This window comes from Maniola jurtina, chromosome 17 (genome assembly GCF_905333055.1).
Source record: "Maniola jurtina chromosome 17, ilManJurt1.1, whole genome shotgun sequence".
NCBI lineage: Eukaryota > Metazoa > Arthropoda > Insecta > Lepidoptera > Nymphalidae > Maniola > Maniola jurtina.
Genome location: NC_060045.1, coordinates 6530845 through 6555111, shown reverse-complemented (window position 1 = coordinate 6555111; position 24267 = coordinate 6530845). Strand labels below are relative to the sequence as shown.

General features: G+C 35.4%; 4 protein-coding genes across 5 annotated transcripts in view; 1 reads left to right on the top strand and 3 right to left on the bottom strand.

The window, feature by feature from the left end:
- The window catches only part of LOC123873634 (cytochrome b5 reductase 4), a 58960-nt gene extending 44793 nt beyond the window's left edge, over nt 1–14167 (bottom strand). Inside the window, exon 1 of the mRNA XM_045918579.1 lies at nt 13866–14167. The gene's annotated coding sequence lies outside the window, so the exon portion shown is untranslated. The remainder of the gene's footprint in view (nt 1–13865) is intronic.
- On the top strand, nt 1535–11659 carry LOC123873640 (fatty-acid amide hydrolase 2-B-like). The gene is made up of 6 exons (XM_045918594.1): nt 1535–1890; nt 6179–6398; nt 8291–8423; nt 9433–9557; nt 9893–10027; nt 10696–11659. The coding sequence occupies exons 1-6, from the start codon at nt 1684–1686 to the stop codon at nt 11481–11483; spliced, it is 1608 nt and encodes a 535-aa protein (XP_045774550.1). The 5' UTR covers nt 1535–1683; the 3' UTR covers nt 11484–11659.
- LOC123874033 (sentrin-specific protease 8) lies at nt 12576–13697 on the bottom strand (the record flags this gene model as incomplete). Its single annotated transcript, XM_045919190.1, has 2 exons — nt 12576–12805; nt 13205–13697. Coding segments are annotated over 2 exons (702 nt in total), but the record flags the coding sequence as incomplete, so codon positions are not given.
- Nucleotides 14168–16274: 2107 nt separating the features above from the next.
- On the bottom strand, nt 16275–19334 carry LOC123873659 (cytochrome c). 2 transcript variants are annotated; one of them, XM_045918617.1, is made up of 4 exons: nt 19188–19334; nt 18452–18530; nt 17359–17467; nt 16275–16835 (listed from the first exon to the last, which is right to left on the bottom strand). In XM_045918617.1, exons 2-4 carry the CDS (start codon nt 18521–18523, stop codon nt 16690–16692), a joined length of 327 nt encoding a protein of 108 aa, XP_045774573.1. In that variant the 5' UTR covers nt 18524–18530; nt 19188–19334; the 3' UTR covers nt 16275–16689. The 2 variants fall into 2 exon arrangements, with proteins under 2 accessions (XP_045774573.1, XP_045774574.1); XM_045918618.1 differs by lacking the exon at nt 19188–19334 and adding an exon at nt 18733–18882.
- Between the last annotated feature and the right edge of the window lie 4933 nt (nt 19335–24267).

Here is a 24267-nt window from a genome sequence, read left to right as displayed (position 1 = left end):
AAACCAGTCGTTAGTTCACTTTTTTTAGAAATAAAGCGGCCGAGCAAATCCCGCAACAAACTGTGTAAGAAAAGTGTTAACAGTGGAATGAATATATTATATTCGTAATATATTTTATCAATCGTATAAAATGATATAAAACTGGGAGCTGATTTAGGAACTTAGATAAAAAATACTAAAAGATAATATAAAAGATATTAAAAATAAATAAGTTAAGTCATTGATTAAGAAAGATTAACAACGGTTGTGCTGATATTATACTTTAGCTCATTATAGTGTCATTTTGAATGCTAAACGCTAAACATTAATTTTACAATAACAATTACAGTTAGGAAAATATTAGGTATAGCAAGTAAAAGTGTTTCACTAAACGACGTTTTAAAGTGAAAATTAGTAAAGAAATAAGTAGTAGGTACCTTCACAGAAAATGAAACCAAAACCGTTTAGTTTCAAAACACGATTTTGGAGTGTCGTGAATAGAATTTTATATGAATTAACAGGTTACTTATTCAAATTATACTATGGTACCAAAGGGAACAAGTTACCACCAATCAAAGATAGTATTTTGAAACAACCAGCTATTGAAGTTGCCAGAAAAATTAGAAATAAGGAGGCAAGTACATATTAGTAAATTTTTTACCTTTAAAATAGTGATTATTAGGATGAGTCAGATGAATCTAAAATCTTCTCACGGAATTATTAAAAGCCTAAATCCACGCGAACGAAGTCGCGGACATCATATGTTTGTAATAATTTTTAAAATAGCTTGGCAAAAATACATAAAACATCTTTGGAATGTGACGTTTTTTATACTCATATTAGCAGTTACCCGCGACTTCGTCTATGTGCGTAAACAATTAAATATCAATTGCTTTAACGATAAAGGAAAACATTGCGAGAAAACCTGCATGCCTGAATTCTCCAAAATGTTCTCAAAGGTTTGCTAAGTCGCTCTAAGAGGAGACTTGTACTCAGTAGTGAACCGGCGATGAGTTGGTGATGATGAATTGGGAGATCAGTAAACAATATTCGTTTATTCGTAAACCAAAATGCAACGGTTAACAAGTAGGGCAACAATTTCGAAAGGAACAGGTTTTATGTCATATGATCACATAACCTTATTGAGTTACACCACGAAGTACGGTAAAACACCAACAAACCAATATAACGTGCTCGCGGTGCTGTAGCCAATGATCGAGGTTGTCGTCTCTACTCCATATTAACACCTTCCTACTCGATTAAGACATTGGCGTATATTCTGTGACAAATAGGTCCGTTTCTAGCAAGTATATCGGTGTCTAAGGAAATAAGGAAAAGACTAATGAGTCAGATAGTAGGCACATTTGATATGGAGCCTATATATTCATATAGCTTCAAAGTACGGGAGCCAACTTGTCTGTCAACTAATTCAATGGTTAACTTACTTCAGAGTTGGACTATATGAAAGTGGGTATAGTGAAGCGAGACGGCAATATTGATATTATGGAGATTACGTGCTCTTGTTACCTAGCTGGTATTGTTATGCTTCGGCTTACGAACAAACCAAATGAGTCGGCGATTGACGGCGATCGCGACGCTTGTGCCGCCACTACACTGACTCAGACGATCGCGATCGTTAAATAATAAATAAGTGGATTAAAATAGTAAAAAGCTGTCCCCAATAGTGAGTTGTGAAGTACAAATATGAGTACAAAATGTGTAGAAATGAAACCGAAACCGTTCAGTTTAAAAATGCGTATTTTAAGCGCCTTGAGAAGAATTTTAGACGCATTAACTTGCGTTTTGTTCAAACTGTATTACGGGACGAGAGGAAGGAAACTGCCGCGGATAAATGATGATATATTGAAACAACCTGCTATTGAAGTTGCCAGGAAAATAAGGACAAGAGAGGTTGGTAATTGGTGTCAATTAACCTGTTTGTTGTAGTGAATACCGGGAAAGTTATGCTATCAGCTATGTAATTTGTGTAGTGAGTAAGAAAACTATCAGAGATATCTATATTATCTACGATAAACCTGCTAGCGACGCCAGCGTTTGTAAATAAAATGTATGTCTATATGGAGAGGTTTAATACCAACACCTAATATTATTTTATAAAGAAACTATATTGAAGTTTTTGAATTTATTCAATTTTTGCAAGGGACTAGCGACTTTCGAAGGAGTTGAGGAAATTTCGAAACATCCAGCTTACCCCTTGTATCTATATTATAAAGGAAATCTATATCTATACTATAAATGGGTGGATGAGTCAGTTTGTTTTAACCGACTTCTACAAAGGAGGAAATTCTCAATTCGGTTATTGTATGAGACGTAGCTGTCGCGACGCTTACCAATCTACGTGAAAATCGATGATATTTAGCTTCTTTCCTGAGGACAGCAAAGTACAAAGGCTTAGTGCGAGTTTACGCATCTTGACAAATTGCGATGATGTATTTCGAGGTCCTATCAAAACACTTTTAGAGTAAAATCGACCTAACCTCTCTTGTTTAAATGTTCGTCATCGTCCATGCCAGCAACACCACAAGCGGAAACTACCTATACACGCATTTTACTCTGATCCATTATAGTAGGTTTGTTTCGATATTCGAAATATGTCAACGTAGCCAAGATGAGCAAAATCGTACTAAGCGTGTAGACCACAGATCAAATAAGCTGAGCTGATTCCGAACAACCTGGTACAGAAAATGTACGCTCTCATACCCATCTGATCTCACCCCTAAAATACCCATCAGAACACTGTTATCTCAACTTTTCAAGCTGAAGAGTTGTGTATCATTATTACCTACTTACCAAAAGCAAGCAAACTTCGTTGCTTCGACTATCATACTGTTCCAATTATTTCCACATATTTAACTCTCAGCCTCAAAATGATGGCAATCCAATTACTTCGGTGGTTACCGCATTGGGCCAATGTACTATGATGTAATCTATAAACCCAATGCCGCGTACAAACTTGCTTAATCGAGGTCAGGGCTATAATAACCATAAGGTTAACCTATAGTAAACAGCTATGTGGTCCTACTACATGCGAGTACCTACGACATACTGGAATAGACAGCAAAATGCTTCCAAGTAGTGCCACAGATTTACGTATAAATCGTAAAACTGTGGTACCTACTAAGTACCTACCTCTTTTAGCTACAAAAAATTTATATCCAAGTATATAGAGTTGTAGTAGACAACAAATGACTTCGCATATCCCGTGTGTCTCTCCGTCACCCGCTCCATTCAAACGTAGTTCTAATTTCATTTGAATATTAAGCAACCAAAGTCCATGAAATTTTGCAGACATAGGTATTCTAGAAACTAATATCTATGCCTGTGGTTTCGTGATTTATGTTAAAATATTCGGTTTCAAAGTTACGCGGTCTTAAAAATTCACATACAAATCTTTGAGTTCCTGTAATTTTGAAACTACATATTTTTAGAAAAATCTAAAACACCACAGGCACAGATATTAGTTTTTAGAATATGTCTGCGAAATTTCATAGACTTTGGTTGCTTAATATTCAAATGAAATCGGAACTACGATTGTATGGAGTAAGTAACGGAGAAAGCCCTGTTAAAGACACAGACATTATTAAACTGACCTTTGTTTTAATTGCAATCGAAAAAGAATGGCTCTGCGCTAAGAGACGAAGTCATGGGCATCCTGCTTATAATAAAATTAATATTCAATGATGCAATAACGACAAGTTATTACCGATTTATCGCAATAAATATACAAAAATAACGTCCTCGTGCCGCTTTTGCTCTCATGAAGCACATTAAAATTTTAATTACATAAGCATGTAATAAAGCCGTGATATCCTAGTGGTCAGGACGTCCGTCTCTTATTCGGGACGTCGTAGTAAATAAGTTTAGAAGTTATAAGAGAATAGACGGACAAAAGCGGAGCTACGATCCTTTGATACAGACATGATGATTTACCTAGAAATACCACATCTACTCCCTACTACAGTGCCCGGCTGGAAATATTGTACCTACATAGAACTTTAGAAAGAGATTTCGGCTTCGTAGAGCAATGCCTCTGTCTTTCATATCTATGTGACGTTACCGCGTCGTCCTCAACCATAGACCTATGATTTTTCGCTTCGCTCAAAGACTGACAAAGCGAGGGAGCGAGAGTAGTTAGATAAGACCCACTGCCGCGAGCGAAAGCGAGATAGCGAAACAAGATGCCGATAAGTCATTATTTACGTGAGTGTCGGTCCTTATGAGTTCGGCCTGTTCCAAGTCGAGGTGATTTTTTGCATTTACTAAATAATTTTACGATTAAAACGTAAAATCTATGTTCTGCCACCATGGTGTCTTGTTCAGTGAGCGAATGTGACGTTACAAGACGTTATAATCCGCGTAAATACACGTTTCACAGGTAATTACTGATTATTTATACTTATTGTTTATAATCATTATTTCATCATTTGTTGTTTGAAAATTAGGCAAAATAGCTATTGGAAGCTTAGATAATAGGTTTCCCTTAAGACTTATCATCAAATTACATTGCTAAATGAAGAATTTTTGGATATTTTGTGTAAAATTTAAAAACGTTTGTTTACGATAGGGATTGACAAAGTAATGACGTCACAAGTATCGATAGTCGATAATCGTGTCTACCGGTAGGTTTGATGTGATAGGTTTCATGTGATGTATGTAAAATACAATATAAAACACTACTTTCCAATAAAAGAAAAGAACGAAATAAATATTTATACTAATTTTTATTTTATTTAGCGTGACTTAGATTTCATATACAGGGTTAAGGGTAACCCCGTACATTACTTACTGTATTTAAGTGCTTATCGGGGAGGTCATTAGCTATGAATTGAGCGCCATATATACTATTTATTTTTATTAACTTGTCACTTAGACATTATATCACAGTGTTATTGTAATTAATCAAATTAAATTTACTTGCACCCTTTAAAAAAATAAAGGCGTGAAGAGGTAATAAAAACACAAACACACAGAAACATCCATACTTACGCATTTATATTCTTGACAACGTTATATACCTATACATATAGATTTATCAATCGTTTATTTCGTAGTAGCTGCACCAAGTCATTTCATTAATAAATTATAATCTGTTACCTAGCTTTAGCTTTGTTACTATTTGTGTATTTGAAATGTATTTGACTTTTTTAAAATTATAAGATGCTTTTTACTTCACTTCGTTAAACTAACTCATTAGTGTCCTATGATTTCGCCAGTAAGACTATCGATAATACAAATGCTAAAGTCAGGACAACTCTATTTCACGCACACATTTACGTTTCATTTTTTGTAACACCGGTAATCTGTCATTGTTGATCTAGTACATACTAAATTTATGTCCTCAACGACATGCGAAAACGCACTTCGAAACCGTAAGTTCTTTCGATGTAAGTACAATATTTCCTACTGGACACTGTAACTATGTATTTATCTTAATTTCTAGTTGCAACTACCACTTCGTGGTTGCAATAATTACTTAATTAATAACAAAAAATGTTTTAACAACGAATACTAAGTTAGTTAAATAAAAATGGTAATACCATTGCTAAGAATTCCGGTGCGGGTGGTCCCTTAGATTTCGTGTGAAACGTGCATTGCATTGCGATTTGCGATTGCCTCGGCCAATGATTAGGTATTTATTATATTATTTGAATGTTTCATACCTACCAAGTCATATTTTTTAAAAGAAGAAGAAAATAATAAGCTTAGAAGAAAATATTTTTACCGTGAAAACTAAGTTTAGGGCATATCAGCACTGATTTATCATGACGTCATAATATTATGACACGTAATTGAGCTAATTTCGCGGAACGCAGTCGATATCTCAATAATGTTTAATCAAGTAGTTTATCAATATACGGATGACCTGATAAATAGGTATATAGGTGTAAGGTTCGATTATTATTTTATTAATTTTCAATTACTTAATTTTTTTATTTGGGGAAGTTGAAAATAAAAGCGGAAACACTGGGTAGCTTGGCAACTCGAAGGAGTGACGGTGGTTTGTTGTAGGATTATTGGTGCTCCTATATTTAGTAAATATAGTGTGATTAATTAATCTTTGAAGTTTTATTTTAGCACGGCTAACATAAGTACATATTGGTACAAACATATAAATCCTATATAGTCGGATGATGAGTAAATCTTTACAAAAATAATTTTGTTATTTTATCGATTCCAGGTATCCAGTTTAGAAGTTTTGAATACTTGCATACGAAGGATAAAGGAAACCAATCCAGTTACCAACTATTTTATCGACAATCGATTTGAACTGGCGCTAAAGGAAGCAAAAGAAGCCGACGATCTTATTAGAAGCGGTAATTTGACGGAAGAATATTTAGAACGAGAGAAACCATTTTTAGGTGTACCATTTACTACCAAGGACAGCATTGGAGTGGAAGGTACGTTTTGAAAAGTGACGTTACGTTTGGGCACGTTGGGGATGGGTAAAAACTTCAAGGTCGCGTCACCAACACGCTAAGATTATAAATGCAAAAGTGTGTTTGTTTGTTGGTTTGTCCTTCAATTACGCCGCAACAGGGAAATGGATTGGCGTGATTTTTTGTATTGACACCTGTTACACACCTTTTCACGGGATTTTCAAAAACTAAATTCATGCGAACGATGTAGCGAGCATCATCTAGTAGTAAATAAAAAAAGTGCCGCAGCCGATAGATGTAAAAAGTGAAATAATTTTTACGGGGTTAATTAACAAATTATGAAATTTTAATTTTTGATAATAATTGAAAATAAAAACCCACTGTTACCTATTCCAGATCTAAGCTTTCACTTCTGTTGGCACTCCTCACTGACTACCAATTTTTTTTAAAACAATTTTCAAATCAAACTAGCGCTTGGCTGCAATCAAACCTTCTGGGAAGTGATGATGCAAAACAATGCATACGTGATGTAAAAATTTTAGACTAATAGGATAAGATAATCTACTGTAATTAAAATAACATTAAGTGGTGATAGTCTAGTCACTAGTGGTTAGGACCTTCACCTTATTTTCGGGAGGTCGTAGGTTCGATCCCGGGTACGCACCTCTAACTTTTCGAAGTGCGTTTTAAGCAATTAAATATCACTTGCTATAACGGTGAAGGAAAACATCGTGAGGAAACCTGCATGCTTGAGGGTTCACTATAATGTTCGCAAAGGTGTGAAGTCTGCCAATCCGTACTGGGCCAGCATGGCAGACTATGTCCTATAGGTACGCTTCCCATTCTTAGAGGAGACCAGTGTTCGGTAGTGGGCCGGCGATGGGTTGATCATGAATGTAGTGTAATAACATACCACGTCAGTCTTTTTGTAGTGATTCTATCTGCACCGCTTCGGCAAGCAGATTCTACTAATAAGAACAGAAACCAGCTGTTACAAAAAGTTAATGACTACTAATGATCGCGACTTATCCGCATGGATAAATAGTGCCTTTAATATGTTAAATTATCTATACTAATAAATAAAATTGGAGTGTCTGTCTGTAATTTCGAAATAACTACCTCATATTAAGCTCATAGGGTTATTTGAACGATACCTTAACTGAATCACACGTTTTTAAAATTTTTGTCTGTCTGTCTGTCTGTCTGTTTGAAAAGGCTAATCTTTGGAACGGCTGAACCGATTTTGACGGAATTTTCACAGACAAGTAGAGGATTGACCAGGGTGTAACATAGGCTACTTTTTTAACCGACTTTCAAAAAGGGAGTTGTGTTTTTCTACCTATGTACACCGAAATCTCTGAGATTTCTGAACCGATTTGCGTAATTTTTTTTTAATCGATAGAGGAACTTTGCGACATTGTTTCATAAAAAATTTGGATTCCAACTCCTCAATCCTGATGCTGCAGGGGATCTGACCAATCCACGCGGGCGAAGCTGCGGGCATCAGCTAGTTAGTGTATAAGATAGCTCCATTCCAAATTTCAGCGAAATCGGTTCAGTAAATGTGGCTAAAATAACTTTCACATTCATTTTTTAATTAAAAATATTATTTCGCAATGTCTGAAATCCTTTTTTAGTAGAGATAGATCTATGTTAAGAGAGAATTCAAGTTTTCAAACCCAGACGGTTTGAACCATGTATATCTATCGTGATATTATGATACTCGTGCATACGTATATTATAAGCGCAGTGTAGGACGATCTCTAGCTCGCTGGACCGATGACCTGAAGAAGGTGGTGGGGAGAGACCGTGTTTGGTGACGCGCTCTTGAAAAGGCCTATGTCGTGTGTCTTGATTTCTCAATCAAATATTATAGGTATAGTATCTAATATTAAATGTTTTTGTTTTTCCAGGACTTCATTTCACTGCTGGTATAACTTTAAGGAAACATTTGAGAGCCGATAAGGACGCTGACGTAATTAAACTGTTGAAAAATAGTGGCGCCATAATTATTGGAGTTACGAATATTCCAGAAATGTGCATGTGGTATGATTCACATTTATGATTTATCGATTTACCTACCTATCAAATATACAACACCTACTTCCCGTACCTAATCGACTTATCTATGGGTTAATCCTGTGTATCAATGAGTTTTTCCAAACAACCCAGAAAACTTAGATCATTGAACTTTTTTTAAGTAGGTACCTTCTAGCTTTCACCCAGATATATTCCGGGTTTCGTTAATTTGGACTTGGTTAAACTTTTCCTTGTATCTCCAGAATTTAAGCTATTAGAGTGCTTTTCGTAAAGAAGTTTCAGGTAGCCGTACAGTCAGTCAGTTTCGTCCATTTTATTTTATTGATTTCTTTAGTTTAGGGAAACGGTGAAGGGAAATCTGAATATCACCAACTTTAAATTAAAACCAATGATTTTCAAGTGTATAAATTCACTTAGTTATTTACATCATCATCATTCATCATCAACTGATCGCCGCCGGCCCACTACGGGTCTTCTCTCAGAATAAGAAGGGTTTTTTGGCCATCACCATTACCATCAAGCTGGCCGAGTGCAGATTGGCAGACTTAACACACCTTATTACATTTCACATCACACTATCACACTAATATTATAAAAGCGAAAGATTTTGTGTGTGTGTGTGGGTGTGTATGTTTGTTACTCCTTCACGCAAAAATTACTAGACGGATTTGTCTGGGAATGGAGATAGATAATATCCTGGATTAGCACATAGCTGGCTACTTTTGATCCCGGAAAATCAAAGAGTTCCCACGGGATTTCGAAAAACCTAAATCCACGCGGGCGAAGTCGCGGGCATCGGCTGGTTAACATTATGGGAACTGTTATGCATGCAGGTATCCTCACGAAGTTTTCCTTCACTGTTAGAATAAAGTAACTCCGATAAGTTAGAGGTACGTGCCCAGGATCGAATCCCGATCCCTCAAACAGGAGACCGACATTTTAACCACTAGGCTATCACTGCTCATCGACTTATTTACACTTTATTTAATCTTTTTATATTATGTGCTATGGGCAGGTATGAAACCTACAACTGTATCCATGGAAGGACGCTTAATCCATACAATACAACTCGAATCGTAGGCGGGTCATCGGGCGGCGAAGGTGTTATGCAGGCTGTCGGAGGCAGCATATTTGGAATCGGTAATAAATAACATCCATTTTTAGGGTTCCGTACCTCAAAAGGAAAAACGGAACCCTTATAGGATCACTTTGTTGTCTGTCTATCTGTCTGTCTGTCTTTCCGTCCGTCCGTCCGTCGTGTCTGTCAAGAAAACCTATAGGGTACTTCCCGTTGACCTAGAATCATGAAGTTTGGCAGGTAGGTAGATCGTGCAAAATGTCGGAAAAAATACCCGAGTACGGAACCCTCAGTGCGCGAGTCTGACTCGCACTTGGCCGTTTTTTTTTTGTTTCTGCCTCGCCTTTATGAATGAATGTTGGGCCAATAAGTTTTGTGAATGTCCTTAATTTTCCAGGGTCCGACATAGGAGGTTCTATTCGTATGCCTGCTTACTTTAATGGGATATTTGGGCACAAGCCGACGAGGAGAGCAGTGTCTAATGAAGGCCAATATCCTCAACTCAAGAATGATGACGTTAATTTATATTTGTGTAAGTATAAATAGCAATAGTCACCACTATTTTGCCTAGCCACTATTTAATATTTACCTACTTATAACGACTAGTTTTTGCCAGCAATTTCGTGTGAACATAGGATTTTTTTAATCCTGTAGAAATCTCTTATTTCTTACGATATTCGATGTTCCCCAGGTTTTTAAGCTTCCTGCAAAATTTCGTTAAAATCGCAACATCTATACATATAATAAAATTGTAGAAAAGTGGTGTCTGTACAATGGAAATATATAAAAAAAAGGTAGCAGGGGTTGTTATTATATCGATGCCGAACCCGAAATTGTAATTAATTTTTTTTTTTGTCTGTTTGTCTGTTTGTCTGTGTGTTTGTGCACGCTAATCTCAGAAACGGCTTATTCGATTTAGATACGGTTTTCACTAATATATTGTAGTGAGCTTCACTTAGGATTTAGTGTTTATTTCATGTCAATCGGTTCATAAATAAAAAAGTTATGTCAATTTAAAGAATCACGGCGCCTCGCGCCTGAGCGTCCGTGGCTATATAAAGCGCGAAAAGTCACTATTCCGCGCGAACGAAGTCGCGGGCACAGCTAGTACACACATATAATTTGGAATATTCACGTCGATGATTAAACTTTTCCAATAAGCTATTTGACAAAGATTTACAGAATTTCATTTTTTTACAGGTATTGGACCCATGACAAGGTTTGCAGTTGACTTAAAACACATTCAAAAGGTAATATCAGGGGACTATGCCAAAAAACTCGACCTCGACAAACCAGTAGACATCGGGAAACTCAAAGTCTTTTACCAATTTAGTAACGGCGCTCCCTTAGTGAGCGAAGTAGATCCAGAAATAAAACAAGCAATGGAAAAAGTTGTTGAACACTTCCAACAAAAGCATAATGTAGTTGCCGAAGAAAAGAAAATCGAATGGCTGAAACGATCGCAAGCAATATGGTTCACGACAATGAAGAACGAAGTCCCTTTCGCAGCTTACATAATGGAAAACCCCAGCTTATTATCAAATGTCATAGAGATATTCAAAAATATCCTGGGCTTATCGGGAAATACTTTGATTGGTCTCTTTGTTGCGTTAACTGACCACGAAAAGTTTGATCCGGAAAGCAAAAAATACAGATACTTTATGGAGGCTCGCGATTATTTAGAAGAGGTCTTTAAAAATATGCTTGGCGATAATGGCGTATTCCTCTTTCCCACGCACCCAGTGCCGGCGCCCTACCATAACCAGCCTATGATAAGACCAATGAATTTTATGTATACAGCTATAATAAATAGTTTGGGTTTCCCTGCGACCGCTGTACCTTTGGGGTTGAACAGTGAAGGGCTGCCCATAGGAATTCAGGTTGTTGCAAATTTTAACAATGACCGGTTATGTTTCGCGGTAGCAGAAGAATTAGAAAAGGCATTTGGAGGATGGGTTGAGCCACAAAGTAGTGAACAGAGGACATAGGACAAGGACATGAGTGTTAAAAGTAAAAAAAACAAGTTGTTTTTTAAATTGTTCTTATAATTATGTGTACATGTTTTTAACTGTTCTTAAATATGTATGTGTTTTTTGCACTTTTTATTTATTTGCATCTCAATACTATTTGAAGATTATGATAATATTAAGTATATTAATACATAGTATTATGGCCTAGTTTGTTTTATTTAAATACATATTTCGATATAAGATAGAATTAAAATGGCAATGTTTTACTCATCAATGAGTACGAATTTTATACATGCCATTTAACATGACCTTAACATGTTAAATGGCAGTGACCACATGCTGTTAAATGGTCAACCCTGCTGTTGTTTAACTAAGCTGTTAAGTACAAAAAAGTATTTTAAGTTATCACCAAAAAAAGGCGAGAATTTTCAGAAAAATAATGCTAGAAAGGAACAAGGTTTTTAGTTTGGTCTGACATAGCATTCATTTTAGAAACGTTAGTTATAATTAATTTGCACTTAACCGTTTTATAGATAAATGAAAGCAGATCCCTAATCAAGTGGTCAGACAAGGCATTATGGCAGCAACGCGTGACAGCAATAGCACGAGTTTGAGAAGTAACACATTGATTCAGTGTGATATCCTGTAGTGCTGAGGCAGATTTACACATTATGCTGTTAAATTTTTATGCCGCTTTTACATTAACAAGTTATTGCCAGTGGCTGTAATGAGTTATTAAAACTTTACAAGTGTAGATAAAAAACTAAAGATACAGTCCCTACCCCATAAATCTACCGCCCTAGGCACAAACCTACTCAGCCTGCTAGTAAATCCGCTAATGCTGCTACACGTTACTGCTGTCACTGGGTTATCTGACCAGCGGGGTGATTCGGTTCACAGTGTTCAACACTATGATAGCCACCGAGCTCATTAATTGACATTAGTTGGTCTTACATAGTTGTTCCACTGTGTGATATTAAAATAATTTTTGGCAGAAGATTTTCAATGGATTAAAAATAATTAATGTCAAATGAGCTTTATGGCTATCATTCAATGTTGAACACTGAGTTAGCAAATCACATAGCAGGGCTTACACAATAAAAAAAAGTCTTACAAGCATGGCACCACAATTTATTTTGATTTCGACAAACTAGATATAATATTGAGAATCTCTTTCCTTTTAGCACTAGGATTAATTTGAATGGACATGTCACAGGTGTTGATGTCTCCGTGACTGTATGCATGCTGCGCCAGCTTCTCAGTGTTACAAATAACGTGGACACCACAGTCATAGCCGTTACTTTGCTGTTGACAATGCTTGTCAACAAAATTGATATTGCCTGAAACAATAAACTCTGATTATAGTTTTATGTATTTAGTTTTCACTATTTAATAATAAGTAATACTTGATTCTACTTGTTTTCTTTTTATTAAGTATATTAGTCAATTTAAAGATGACTAATATCTCAGTCTTTTGCCTCAAACTAAGTAAATATACAGCTTGTACTTGGAGTAGATACAACAAAGACAATGGGTGGGATTTCAACCTACAACTTCTCAATTTCAGTTGACTCATTAAATCATTGAGCTATTAAGTGCATGTAGTACTATTGGGCTGACAGATTTTTTTCCAATGGAATCTCCTAAACTCTCTTACTACAACTTTTTTTTAATAAAGGTATAGTTGGACTTAAAGTTATTTTTTTCTAAGTCAGACTTAGCAAATATAAAAATCTTACCTTGTTTAGATAAGTACAACATTAAATGACTAGCAAAGTCCCATGCCACATCATGGTTGCTGCCAGATGAAGAATCAAAGTGAAAAAAACTATTTTCATTTCTTGAAAAGACTAGTAGACTCCAGTGTGAACCTCCAGCTGTGTCCGGTGAACTGTTGTCATTCAGTGCAAAGAATACAAACTTCTTGGTATTGATTTGCAGAGGTTCCAGAAAAATTCCAATATCATTTGTTTCAACCATTTTTATACACTGTGTTACTTCTGGAGAAACGAACAGGAGCTCTTTGGCTTCACAAAAAATCAATTTTTCTAAATATTCAAAATAAAACGATATGATGGTATCGTTGAGCCAATGCGGCCCACTTAGAAGCGCTACATCTGACTGATGAAGCAAAATCTCGTGAAAACTTAGTACAACTGAAGATTTTGCCATGCTTCCCCACTTTTTTACAATCTTCACTTTACTTACTTGTCTTTTTTTTTTATTATGGATTTACACGTGCTAACAGCACGTTAATGTATCGTCAATGTCAACTTGAGTAAGTAAGGGTTTAATTAAATAATCTTCAACAGGTCAGGCCAGTCATCTGGTAACCAAGAAAATAAAACAATAACGAAAACTGAAAATAATTATTCGTGGTAAGTAAGGAATGTAACTTACCAATTCGCGCCAATTTGGGGATTAAATTATTATAAGTAAGTACTAAACAGCACAAGAAAATAAATATTTGCACTGGCACTGCGCTTACGAGATTCTTCACTTTTACAAAAAAATGTTTGTGCATATAATTTTAAGTCTGGGCAGTTATGATACACTTTTTTACTAAAATCATATCACATAATATTTATTGAAATTTTAAAATACATTTAATTAGATTTACTAAAAAAACACTAAACAGGCTGAAAAAGCGGACGACATTGATAAGATAATTATGTCAGTTTGACTTTGACAGAAGTTTGATTCAGTGTTTCCATTTACGATTTTGATTTTACTCTAGTTTCTATAGAAATTCGCCCAAAGTTCCACTAAAAATTATTGAAATATGTACTCTCATTATTATTTCACGTTTTATTTATTATATATTATGATCATTTCACGATTTTGGATATTATAGTTCCATGATCCTTAATCTTAAGTCTGGTGATAAAAGTAAAATGTTTGTAGGTTATCATTGTCAAAATAATTTTAATACATCTGTCTCATGTATATAATGAATGCCCAGCAAATCAGTTTTTATATCCAGGAAAATATGCTAGGTAATATTCCACAAGTTCAAAAAAAAAAAAACCATTCTGCCCTTTTCAAGCCTATCCCCTTTGATAAGTCAAGAAAATACTAAAATTCCATTAGGTAGGTTCAAAAAAATAACCATCTGGAAGCCCAAATTAGCCTGACTGCCTATTAATATTATGTAAAAAAATAGCGTACCTCATATGTCATTTCGCCATGAAATAGGGCGAAATTCTTAAATGTGGAAGCACTGAGATAATTTAATCAAAGAGATGAATGGTCTATGATGTAATGTAATTGTCTAGTACTTCGTCTGTGTTGTGTTTTTTTTTTTTTTGTTAAAACTGACTGGAAAGCGCTTTAAGGAGGTGCCGTGCGTGTGTCGGCGGGCGCCGGCACAGACGGGGTCCATACTTGTATAGTTTCCCTATCTTGTTACAAATAACTACAAACTTGACATTGGCTTATCTTTGTAAAGCCAGACGAGAGAGAAAAAAAAAGTATTGTCTATTCCTCAACAATAAATTAGGTAGGGTTAGGATCTTTTGATCATTGACGTATTATGGAGCTTTTGGCTTGTTTTTATACATCGATGGTTTTATCTAACTATAACTGAAAGAGGAATTGGAAAAGCTGTCCCTGTTTCCACATAGAAAAAGAATAATAAAAACAATTAATAGGTCATGGACTTAAAACCTAACTATCATATTAACCTGCTCAAAATATGCTTTACTTACCTAACTAGTTAGTGCTAAATATAGCTCTATAAGATGCAGACACATAATATAATATTACATGCTGTATTTATTATCAGGATGTATGAAGTTATGTATAGGCCAAAGCCAAGTGCGAGTCAGACTCGCGCACCACGGGTTCCGTACTCAGGTATTTTCCCGTCATTTTGCACAATAAATCAAAAACTATTAAGCATGAAAATAAAATATAAAAATCTGTTTTAGAATGTACAAGTAAAGCCATTTCATATGATGCCCCACTTAGTATAGTTAACTATGTTATTTTGAATTTTAACACACATTTTAATTATTTTTACCACAAATTCAGTTTTCGGATTTTTTCCTTTGCTATAAGATTTGCCTACCTGCTAAATTTCACGATTCCAGGTCAACGGGAAGTACCCTATAGGTTTTCTTGACAGACTCGACAGACAGACGTACAGACAGACAGACAACAGAGTGATCCTATAAGAGTTCCGTTTTTCCTTTTGAGGTACGGAACCCTATAAAACAGTGAAATTCAGTTTTTTTACTTAGCAACACCACTTACAAGGGGAAAGCGTGACACTTCACAAGATGGCGGCGTTAGTTCCGATTTTGGCAACGCGCCAAAAGATCTTTGTTGCCATTTTGTCGCACTGTAGCTCCATACCTCTGTGGAGGTACTTTGCTTTGAACCATAGTATAGTACGGGTTTGTTTCCAAGTTGACCCGAAAAACAGTCGGCAATCGCAAGTCCAGACCTCAGCGTATTTGAGTAGAGGTCCATTATAAGTCAGTACTCTGAACGGGCTGTACAAAAGCCATAGACCCATATTGCATGATAAGTATAACGTATTATCCGACTCCCGCCCGTTTCATCAAAAAATGTATTTTGGTAGATTTTTGACAAGTGAACGCTACCCTTAGCTATACTCGCTGTACTGGGTATTATAACGCCATCCAGTGGCGACTAGAATATAGACAGAACACAATATTATACACCTAAACTACCAAAAAAAAATTTAGAGTGATACCCATTTGTTTGCGTATTTAATTAAAATTAATTTACTACTTAATTTTATTATTTAGCCTAAGGAAGAAAGGGTAAAATAAAATAAATGAAAATAAAAAAATAATTTTAATTAAAATAATCTAATAGTAAACACAATTAACTAAAACCTGGTAACATTTGATGAGTAATAGCTATTAAAACTTGTATGGGTTTACCTACAAATAAAAAGCTAATTACGATGTCTATTTATAATTTAATAACATCATAAAACCATTCATAACATTTTTATGCTCACCAAAGAATTTTAGTCATACATATTATGTACATCACAATTCATACAATCAATACAACTATGAAGGTGGATACAAGATAGAAGTCACAACTATCACTTTGTGAAATGTTAACTCAAAATAAATAGGTATTAATTAAATAATGATTATGATACTGATTGGGCTAAAAACGAGAGGATTGTTCCATATAATGGAATACTCCTCCCATTCATATTATTTTCCTAATGTCATTAAAATTACTTGGTTGCCTGCTTGAGGTATGCGATAAGATCCGCACGCTCATTAGGCTTCTTGATACCGGCAAACACCATTTTAGTACCAGGGATGTACTTCTTGGGGTTCTCTAAGTATTCAAACAGGGTATCTTCTCCCCAGGTGATACCTGAAAAATAGTTTTAAAAATTTAATTTAATTAATCATTCTTTTAAATAATGAATTACAATCAATAGTATCAATAGTAATAATCAAGAGTAAAAATATTAAGTACAATAAAAATACAAGTTGAGCCTATGGAATGCCTTATCATGTCAGTTAAATTGATTTGAATGACTTGTGGAATTTCATTTTCCGATGGGGTAAAAATTTTATAGCCATTGTAACATGATATTGCCTTTTGATAAGAGTAACTGCTGTTTCTTACCAGCTCTTCTCAGTAGAAACTTCTTTCTGAACTAATATTTTTTTTATTATAATATATTATGTAACAAATATTTATTCTTTCTATTTTCATATCCATAACATTATAATACAGTAATCCCTATAATTATTCCAAAGGAAGAAAAATCTTAACATTAAACTTTTAAGTGAGTCAATATATTATGGATTTCAAGCTGCTGAGTGTAAACCAATCAAAATTGTAGTGCTTATAATATAGGGAAAAGATTTGAAGAGAGTTTTAATATTACCTTTAGCTTTGTTTGCTTCTGAATAGGAGAAGCCGGGAGCTTGGCCAGTTTTGCGTCCAAAGAAGCCATGTAGATTAGGTCCTACTTTGTGTTTACCACCTGCTTCAACCTATTTTAAAACATATAGTATTAATGCAGTGAAAAACATATACTTCGTACCGAATAAGACTATGGAGACGCGGGGCGCAACGCAATGTGTTGCGTGTAGGGTGGCGAAATGAAACTTGTGATGCTATCTATACATGTGAAAATGTTCAGCCAAAAGTATTTGGGCTTAGTTATACAATTTGCTCACAACAGAGGATGCATTGCTGCTTCAACAAATTTGCCATAGTGTGGCAGAGGCGGTTGTGGTGCGGTATATCACCAACATCTCCATGAACAGAATAACTGTAGGTATGACACACCATGCTATATGGTGCACAATACAATGTGATTTGTGCAATACCTCACATCTTGAACAAGGCCTTATTCCTTACACCTTGTACAATACATTATTCACTTGACAAGGTAACTTCCTCATTTTCAATTCATGCCCTAGACTTGTGCTATTGGATGATTTCCCCACATATACATTTTATAGTAAACTTGTTTTGAAGAATACCCAATCATGACTTAATATCTTAGTTTAGTTTTGAGAAAATTAAAGCTAGGTCTGTCAACTGGATGTTGTTACATAAAAAGGACTCTCCTACACTGACTCATTTATTTTATTGTCAACTTTAAAGTCTGAACTGTTGTTGAGTATCCAAAATCAACCTTAAGCAGGTTGGATCACTTGCGCATAACAATATCAAATTGACAACAGTAGAGTGAACTAACAATAGTTTCTTTTTAAAGAATTAGTAGTTGATTGGCCTTTGTTTCACACACATGGCTGAAGTATTAATAATTGTAACATAACATCCTTTCTAACTATATTTGTGAAACTAGAATAAATTCATTTATTACTTTTCAATATTTGTAACTTGGACTATGAAAGTTCTCTGACCTTACTTTATTGCTATAAACATGATGTAACAGAAAAAATATATTTATGGGTCAAAGGTCATTCACATAACATATAGGTAATGTAATTAAATTTAGTTCTTACAGTATGGCACTGAGCGCATCTTTGCACAAAGATTTTCTTTCCATTTTCAGCATTACCAGCAGGTACACCCATTGTGTTTCTGTAATTGTAAGTAATAAAATGTGAGTCAAATGGTTTGTAGGTAACTGATTTGCACAGGAAAAACTAAGTATATAACTTAAAGTAGGTATAATGAATTGCATAGGTTTACTAGAAAATAATGTTATTCATCTCAAACATTGTAATCTCTTTGTCTAATCCACTTCTAAGAGTAACAATCTAACAGTAAGTAGGTACCTCACATAATATTATGTAATGTTATCAAAGGTTATGCAAAAAAGCGCGAATTATCGATTTTACATGGCGATGTACGAATGGTCATTAAAATATTCTAGATAATGTCTATTAGCACTTGAATGGGATTAAAATAACTGAAATCAGCCTTGAACAGGGCCATCGAATCAGGTCACTACAAATGGATCAATGTCATCAGGGAGCAGAGTGTGATAGTGACACAATTATTACGTAAGTGTGGAAATTGTTACAAGGAAGTATGATTTTAAGCCGAAACAGTATAATAGCAGGCCACTATTGCATTATGTGACGAAATTTTTTAAGAATCGCATCAAAAACTACTGACATTGCACGTTCTTTTAGGTTATCAATTTGAAGGGCGTTTAAAAATTAAGTCCGTAAAAATTTGAATATGACCGCAACATATTTTTTTTATAGCATTAAATACAAAGAATGTACTCACGTTTTTCAGCAGAACAATTTTGAATACTAATTTACGAAATTTACAGCACTCGAAGTTATTAGACGTTCGAACAACTCAAAAGTCAAAACTCAATGAGAAAAGTCAAAAGATGAATGAATGAGATTCGTCATTCGCAATGTGTCAGTGTTGCCATCTTCATATTAGATTTTCGGACTAAATTGAATTTTAAAAAATTGCCTAATTGTGTAAGTTAGACTCGCACAGCAAGTTGGTTATTGTTACTAATCTTCCTTCTCAATTTTTTTCCCTTTTAATTGATTCGGTAAAGTGATTAATTCCCACATGAATAATATTATAATCAGTATAACTACTGAAATGTATATATGTATAGCTTTAATGTAAGTGAACATTCTCTTTAAAAAGTGAAAACTCAATATTCTAGTACTTATACCAACATACTTTCAAATCTACCTGATCCTGTCTGCAAATCTGTTCTACTAAATGGTAGAAAACTGCTAGAAATGGTCACATTGCAATGAAGTCAATGCTGCCAAGTCTTAAATTCATTTAACTTATTTTAATTTTTCATTGCCTATGAAAAAACACCCTAATTTTTATTAGTTAAACTATTGAGTTTTGAACTGTCGTATTGCACTATCAGGGGGCATGGCAGTGCCCCGGCCAAGGCGAGCCAAACTAAAGGACGGGATACTACCCACCTTTTCTGGAAGCTTTTCTTCGTATTTTCGAACCGTCATAGCTATGGTTTGAATGACGCTAGAAAGCTAGTTTTTAGGATAAGGTGTCCTCAGCAAACTTATTAAACATACTAAGTAAGTTTTCAGATTTATTGATACGTCGATTTCGTGACTCAGATGATCTTCATAATTCAAAATCAAAAACACTTTTTGGTTTTTGAATTTTTGACTTTAGAAAGGGTCGTTATTACTAGGGTATTATATAAATAATATAAAAATTAAGAAATTGGAAAATTTCCCCCTTCACCCCACCGTATGGAGGAAGCATATCTGTAAAGTCTGTCGCTATAATGCTGAAATTTTCAGAATAAGATGTCCTTGGTCGATTTATTGAACATGCCAAGTATTAATTATCTAGCTTTTATGGTTTTAAACTTATTGACATTCAAAACCTCTAGTCAAAACTTCTAAGGTAGGTACTAGTACTTCCTGAATTCCTAGAAGACTGAAATTTAGTACGTAGGCTAGAAACTTCATATTATAAACAACAGGAAAATAAAAAATCTACCACTCACATTGAATAGAATGCCTTTGCCCTTTCCTACCGAGAAGGTAGGAAAGGCATTCCGAATTAAAGGGCAATATTAAAAGGCATAGTATTTGAATCATGGTTAAGGAGAGTTTATTTCTACTCTTTCTTATTTTTTTTACGACAGTGATTTATTAAATCTACTTAGTTAACTAGTTTTGTAAATTTTACATCTTATTATTACGAAAGAAATATCGTGCCAGTTCAGTTTTGCCTTTTTAGGGTAAAAAACATTAGGATGGCACCACTGCGGTGTCCGCGTTAAATATACTGTCGCACACTAGATGGCGCAATCTGTCTGTACCAAAAAGCCATAGCACATTGTGTAAGATCCCCACACAGGGAATCTGGGGATTTTTACTCATGACTCATGAGTCATGTGCTACAGAAGTTCTGCTAAGGTCATTAAAAAATCTTTGACGTCACGTCCACGTCACAATCGTCACATCGCAACCGCGTGACTGCATGACGCAAGCACAGCAAGAGTGACACGAGTATACTATCTCCGACACGCACCAGATAACATTACTTATATCTACCTACTTATAATACAAGTGATTATCACATCAAGCGCACACCAATACCACTAATACTTACCTAGTACCTATTAATAGCTAGATACTGATACTGCCAACACTTGCCAATCCGCACTTAGCGAGCGTGGTGGACTATGGTTAAACTCTTCTTATACTGAGACAACACCCATGCTCTGTAGTGAGCCGGCCATGGGGTGAAATGATCATGATGATGATATTGATATTTATAGCTAGGTACACTTCGACATGTCTATGGACTACTGCGTAACTATTGGCAGTGAGTCAGTTCAAAGTCAAGCAAGGAGTTAAAGCATTCTTGTTCACACTGCCTGAAGTGAATACTTTCAGGGCCCCGAAACGCTCATCAGTCATTCCATAAGCGGTTTGGTTCAATCATGTTATCGATATTGGTTTGATTCAAACCAAAACCTGGTTTGGTTTGGCCGTTTATAGGGTTTTGCATAAAATATAGAATAGAATAGAATTTATTTTAATCAAATAATACTTATCTAGGTACTTTTGAATTGTCAAGTACATTTACCACCTGGTTCGGAATGCCTTTCCTATCGAGAAGACCCAGCAAGAAACTCGGCGGTTGCTCTTTAGAAACTCGGTTGTTGCTCATGATTGATGAACATTATTAATTTATGATCTAAGTATATTTTTGTTGTGTTTGATGATGGTTTGATGCATCGCTAATTTATTGGCGTTCACACCGATTGATTTTGGTCCAACCTGGTTTTCATGTTTTTCTACGTATAGATTTCGCCCAGAACAATTTACTACTACCTGCTAAGGAAAGCTTTGTCTTGAGCTCACGTCACGCGATTAAACCTTGCGGCGAAGAGAGTGACACTAAGCAAATTCCTTTTGATGAGTCTTTAAACCTCCATTAAACTCGTGAGGTTTACACCAAACCGTTTGAAGCTTGTTTGATTTGTCTTCAAACCAGCATCAAACGGTTTCGTCAAACAGGTAAAGTTTACTTAGATTAGATCAAACAGTTCATGAACAAAATGTCAAACAAGTGTAAATTAAAAATTTATATCACCCCCGACAAGTGAAGGTTACAGTAACTAGAAAAGAGCTGATAACTTTCAAACGGCTGAACCAATTTTCTTAGATTATAATAGCTAAGAACACTCTCGATCAATCCACCTTTCAAACAAAAAACTAATAAAGTCGGTTGATTAGTTTAGGAGCTACGATGCCACAGACATATACACACGTAAAACTTATAACACCCCTCTTTTTGGGTCGGGGGTTAAAAACAATACTTAAAGTACCGAATAATATGTAGGGGGGCGCTTCTGAAATCAATGGTACCTACTTACCTAGATTACGAAAAAGTTGCATCCTGCTTACATCCTGAAATCATTGCTACGCCAGGTTGCTACGTTATTTACGTGTAAAGCGGAGTCGCTTCCTACCTACGTGTTAGTCAAAATAAGATAAAAAAACCAGTTAAGTTCGAGTTGCGCACGAGGGTTCCGTACTCGGGTATTTTTTTCGAAATTATGCACGATGAATCAAAAACTATCACACTATAATATTATAAAATATTATACAATTATTTGTATGTGTGTGTGTGTGTGTTACTCCTTCACGCAAAAACTACTGGACGGATTGGGTTGAAATTTAGAATGGAGATAGATTGTACCCTGGATTAGCACATAGGCTACTTTTTATCCCGGAAAATCAAAGAGTTCCCACGGGATTTTAAAAAAACCTACATCCACGCGAACGAAGTCGCGGGTATCAGCTAGATATCCATAAAAATAAATAAAAATCTATTTCAAAATGTACAAGTAAAGCCCTTTCATATGACACCCCGCTTGGAAATTTTTTGGAACTTTGGAAATTGAACACATTTCAATTTTTTTTTGTGATGTAACCATAGACCTACGATTTTTCGCTACGCTCATGTAACCACAAATTTATAGTTTTCGGATTTTTTCCTTTACTTGTGCTATAGGAACTGCCTGCCCATGATTCTACAGGTCAAGCACCCTATACGTTTTCTTGTCAGACACGACAGACGGACAAAACAAAGTGATCCTATAATGGTTCGGTTGTTCCATTTGAGATGCAGAATATATGCTATTGTTTGTCTTTACTCTCTGATATTGTCAAGTATATCCAGATATTACCTATAATATTAAGACGTAGGTAGGTACTAATTGGCTACCTACTTATTTTATCCTTGTGATGAGCGAGAATCTTTGAACTACCGATTTATAGGTCTATGGCATCCCTTGTATTACCTACTCACTCGACATAAGAAATATTGTGTCCTTTCCATAAAATATGTAATAGAAAAATAGGAAATATTATGTAGATAGAGACTTCCTGACTCTTTGTCAGCATAAATAAGCAAAATCTCACGTTGACGCTGTTTCCTCGAGGCGTAACACGGAATGAATATTTTAGGGAAAGTTTTGTTGTGAATTGTTTGTTAGGTATTTTCGAAAACGTGTATAGTACGCAATCGGGGTACCCCGATTGCCATCTCGACCTGTCGCGTACTATAGGTAGGTACTTATCGATGGACTATGATCGACCAGGCATGATAATACTCTTTTGTTAATATAAATTACTAGCTGATGCCCGCGACTTCGTCCGCTTGGATTTGGGTTTCTTGAAATCCCGTGGGAACTCTTTGATTTTCCGGTACAAAAAGTAGCCTGTGTGCTAATCCAGGATATTATCTATTTCATTCCAAATTTCAACCAAATCCGTCCAGCAGTTTTTGCGGGAAGGAGTAACAAATATAAACACACACATACACACAACTTTCGCTTTTATAATATTAGTAAAAGTTGGATTATTAGGAATGTTCAAATTACACAGAAATAAAATTATAGCCATTAAAAAATTAATTGATCCAAAGAGTGCCTAAAAAGCAATATTATCATGTCTTTGGAAAAAAAATATATCTATTTTCCTGAAACATTGCCTCGAAGCAAGACAGGAAGCCCGACAAAGGGGCTTGGGTAATCTATTGTTATCATAACTCAAGATAGCGGATCTTGCTGCCAGCTCAGTGGTCTCTAATGTGCAGGTCTAATGGTTGCGTGTACCTACTCGAGTATTAAATCTACCATCTTCAGGAAGGATTTCCTGAACATAGCTTCGGGAATACTGAAACGGGTCTTAACAAGTTAACATATAAGGCCTTGTTCATGAAGACGAGGGGCGTTGCGCGGTGCGTTCTGCGTAGCGTCAAATGAAACTTATGCTGATATACTTAGTATTATAAGAGGTTTCATGAAGATTGCATTTATTACGTGACGGAT

Excerpts from the sequence above, each read along its gene's own strand:
- LOC123873640 (XM_045918594.1), top strand. The coding sequence starts at position 1,684 with ATGAGTACAAAATGTGTAGAAATGAAACCGAAACCGTTCAGTTTAAAA. Across the intron at positions 1,891-6,178 it reads GGAAAATAAGGACAAGAGAG|GTATCCAGTTTAGAAGTTTT; the intron begins GTTGGTAATTGG and ends TATCGATTCCAG. Across the intron at positions 6,399-8,290 it reads GGACAGCATTGGAGTGGAAG|GACTTCATTTCACTGCTGGT; the intron begins GTACGTTTTGAA and ends TTGTTTTTCCAG.
- LOC123873659 (XM_045918617.1), bottom strand. The coding sequence starts at position 18,523 with ATGGGTGTACCTGCTGGTAATGCTGAAAATGGAAAGAAAATCTTTGTG. Across the intron at positions 17,468-18,451 it reads GATGCGCTCAGTGCCATACT|GTTGAAGCAGGTGGTAAACA; the intron begins GTAAGAACTAAA and ends GTTTTAAAATAG. Across the intron at positions 16,836-17,358 it reads AGAAGCAAACAAAGCTAAAG|GTATCACCTGGGGAGAAGAT; the intron begins GTAATATTAAAA and ends ACTATTTTTCAG.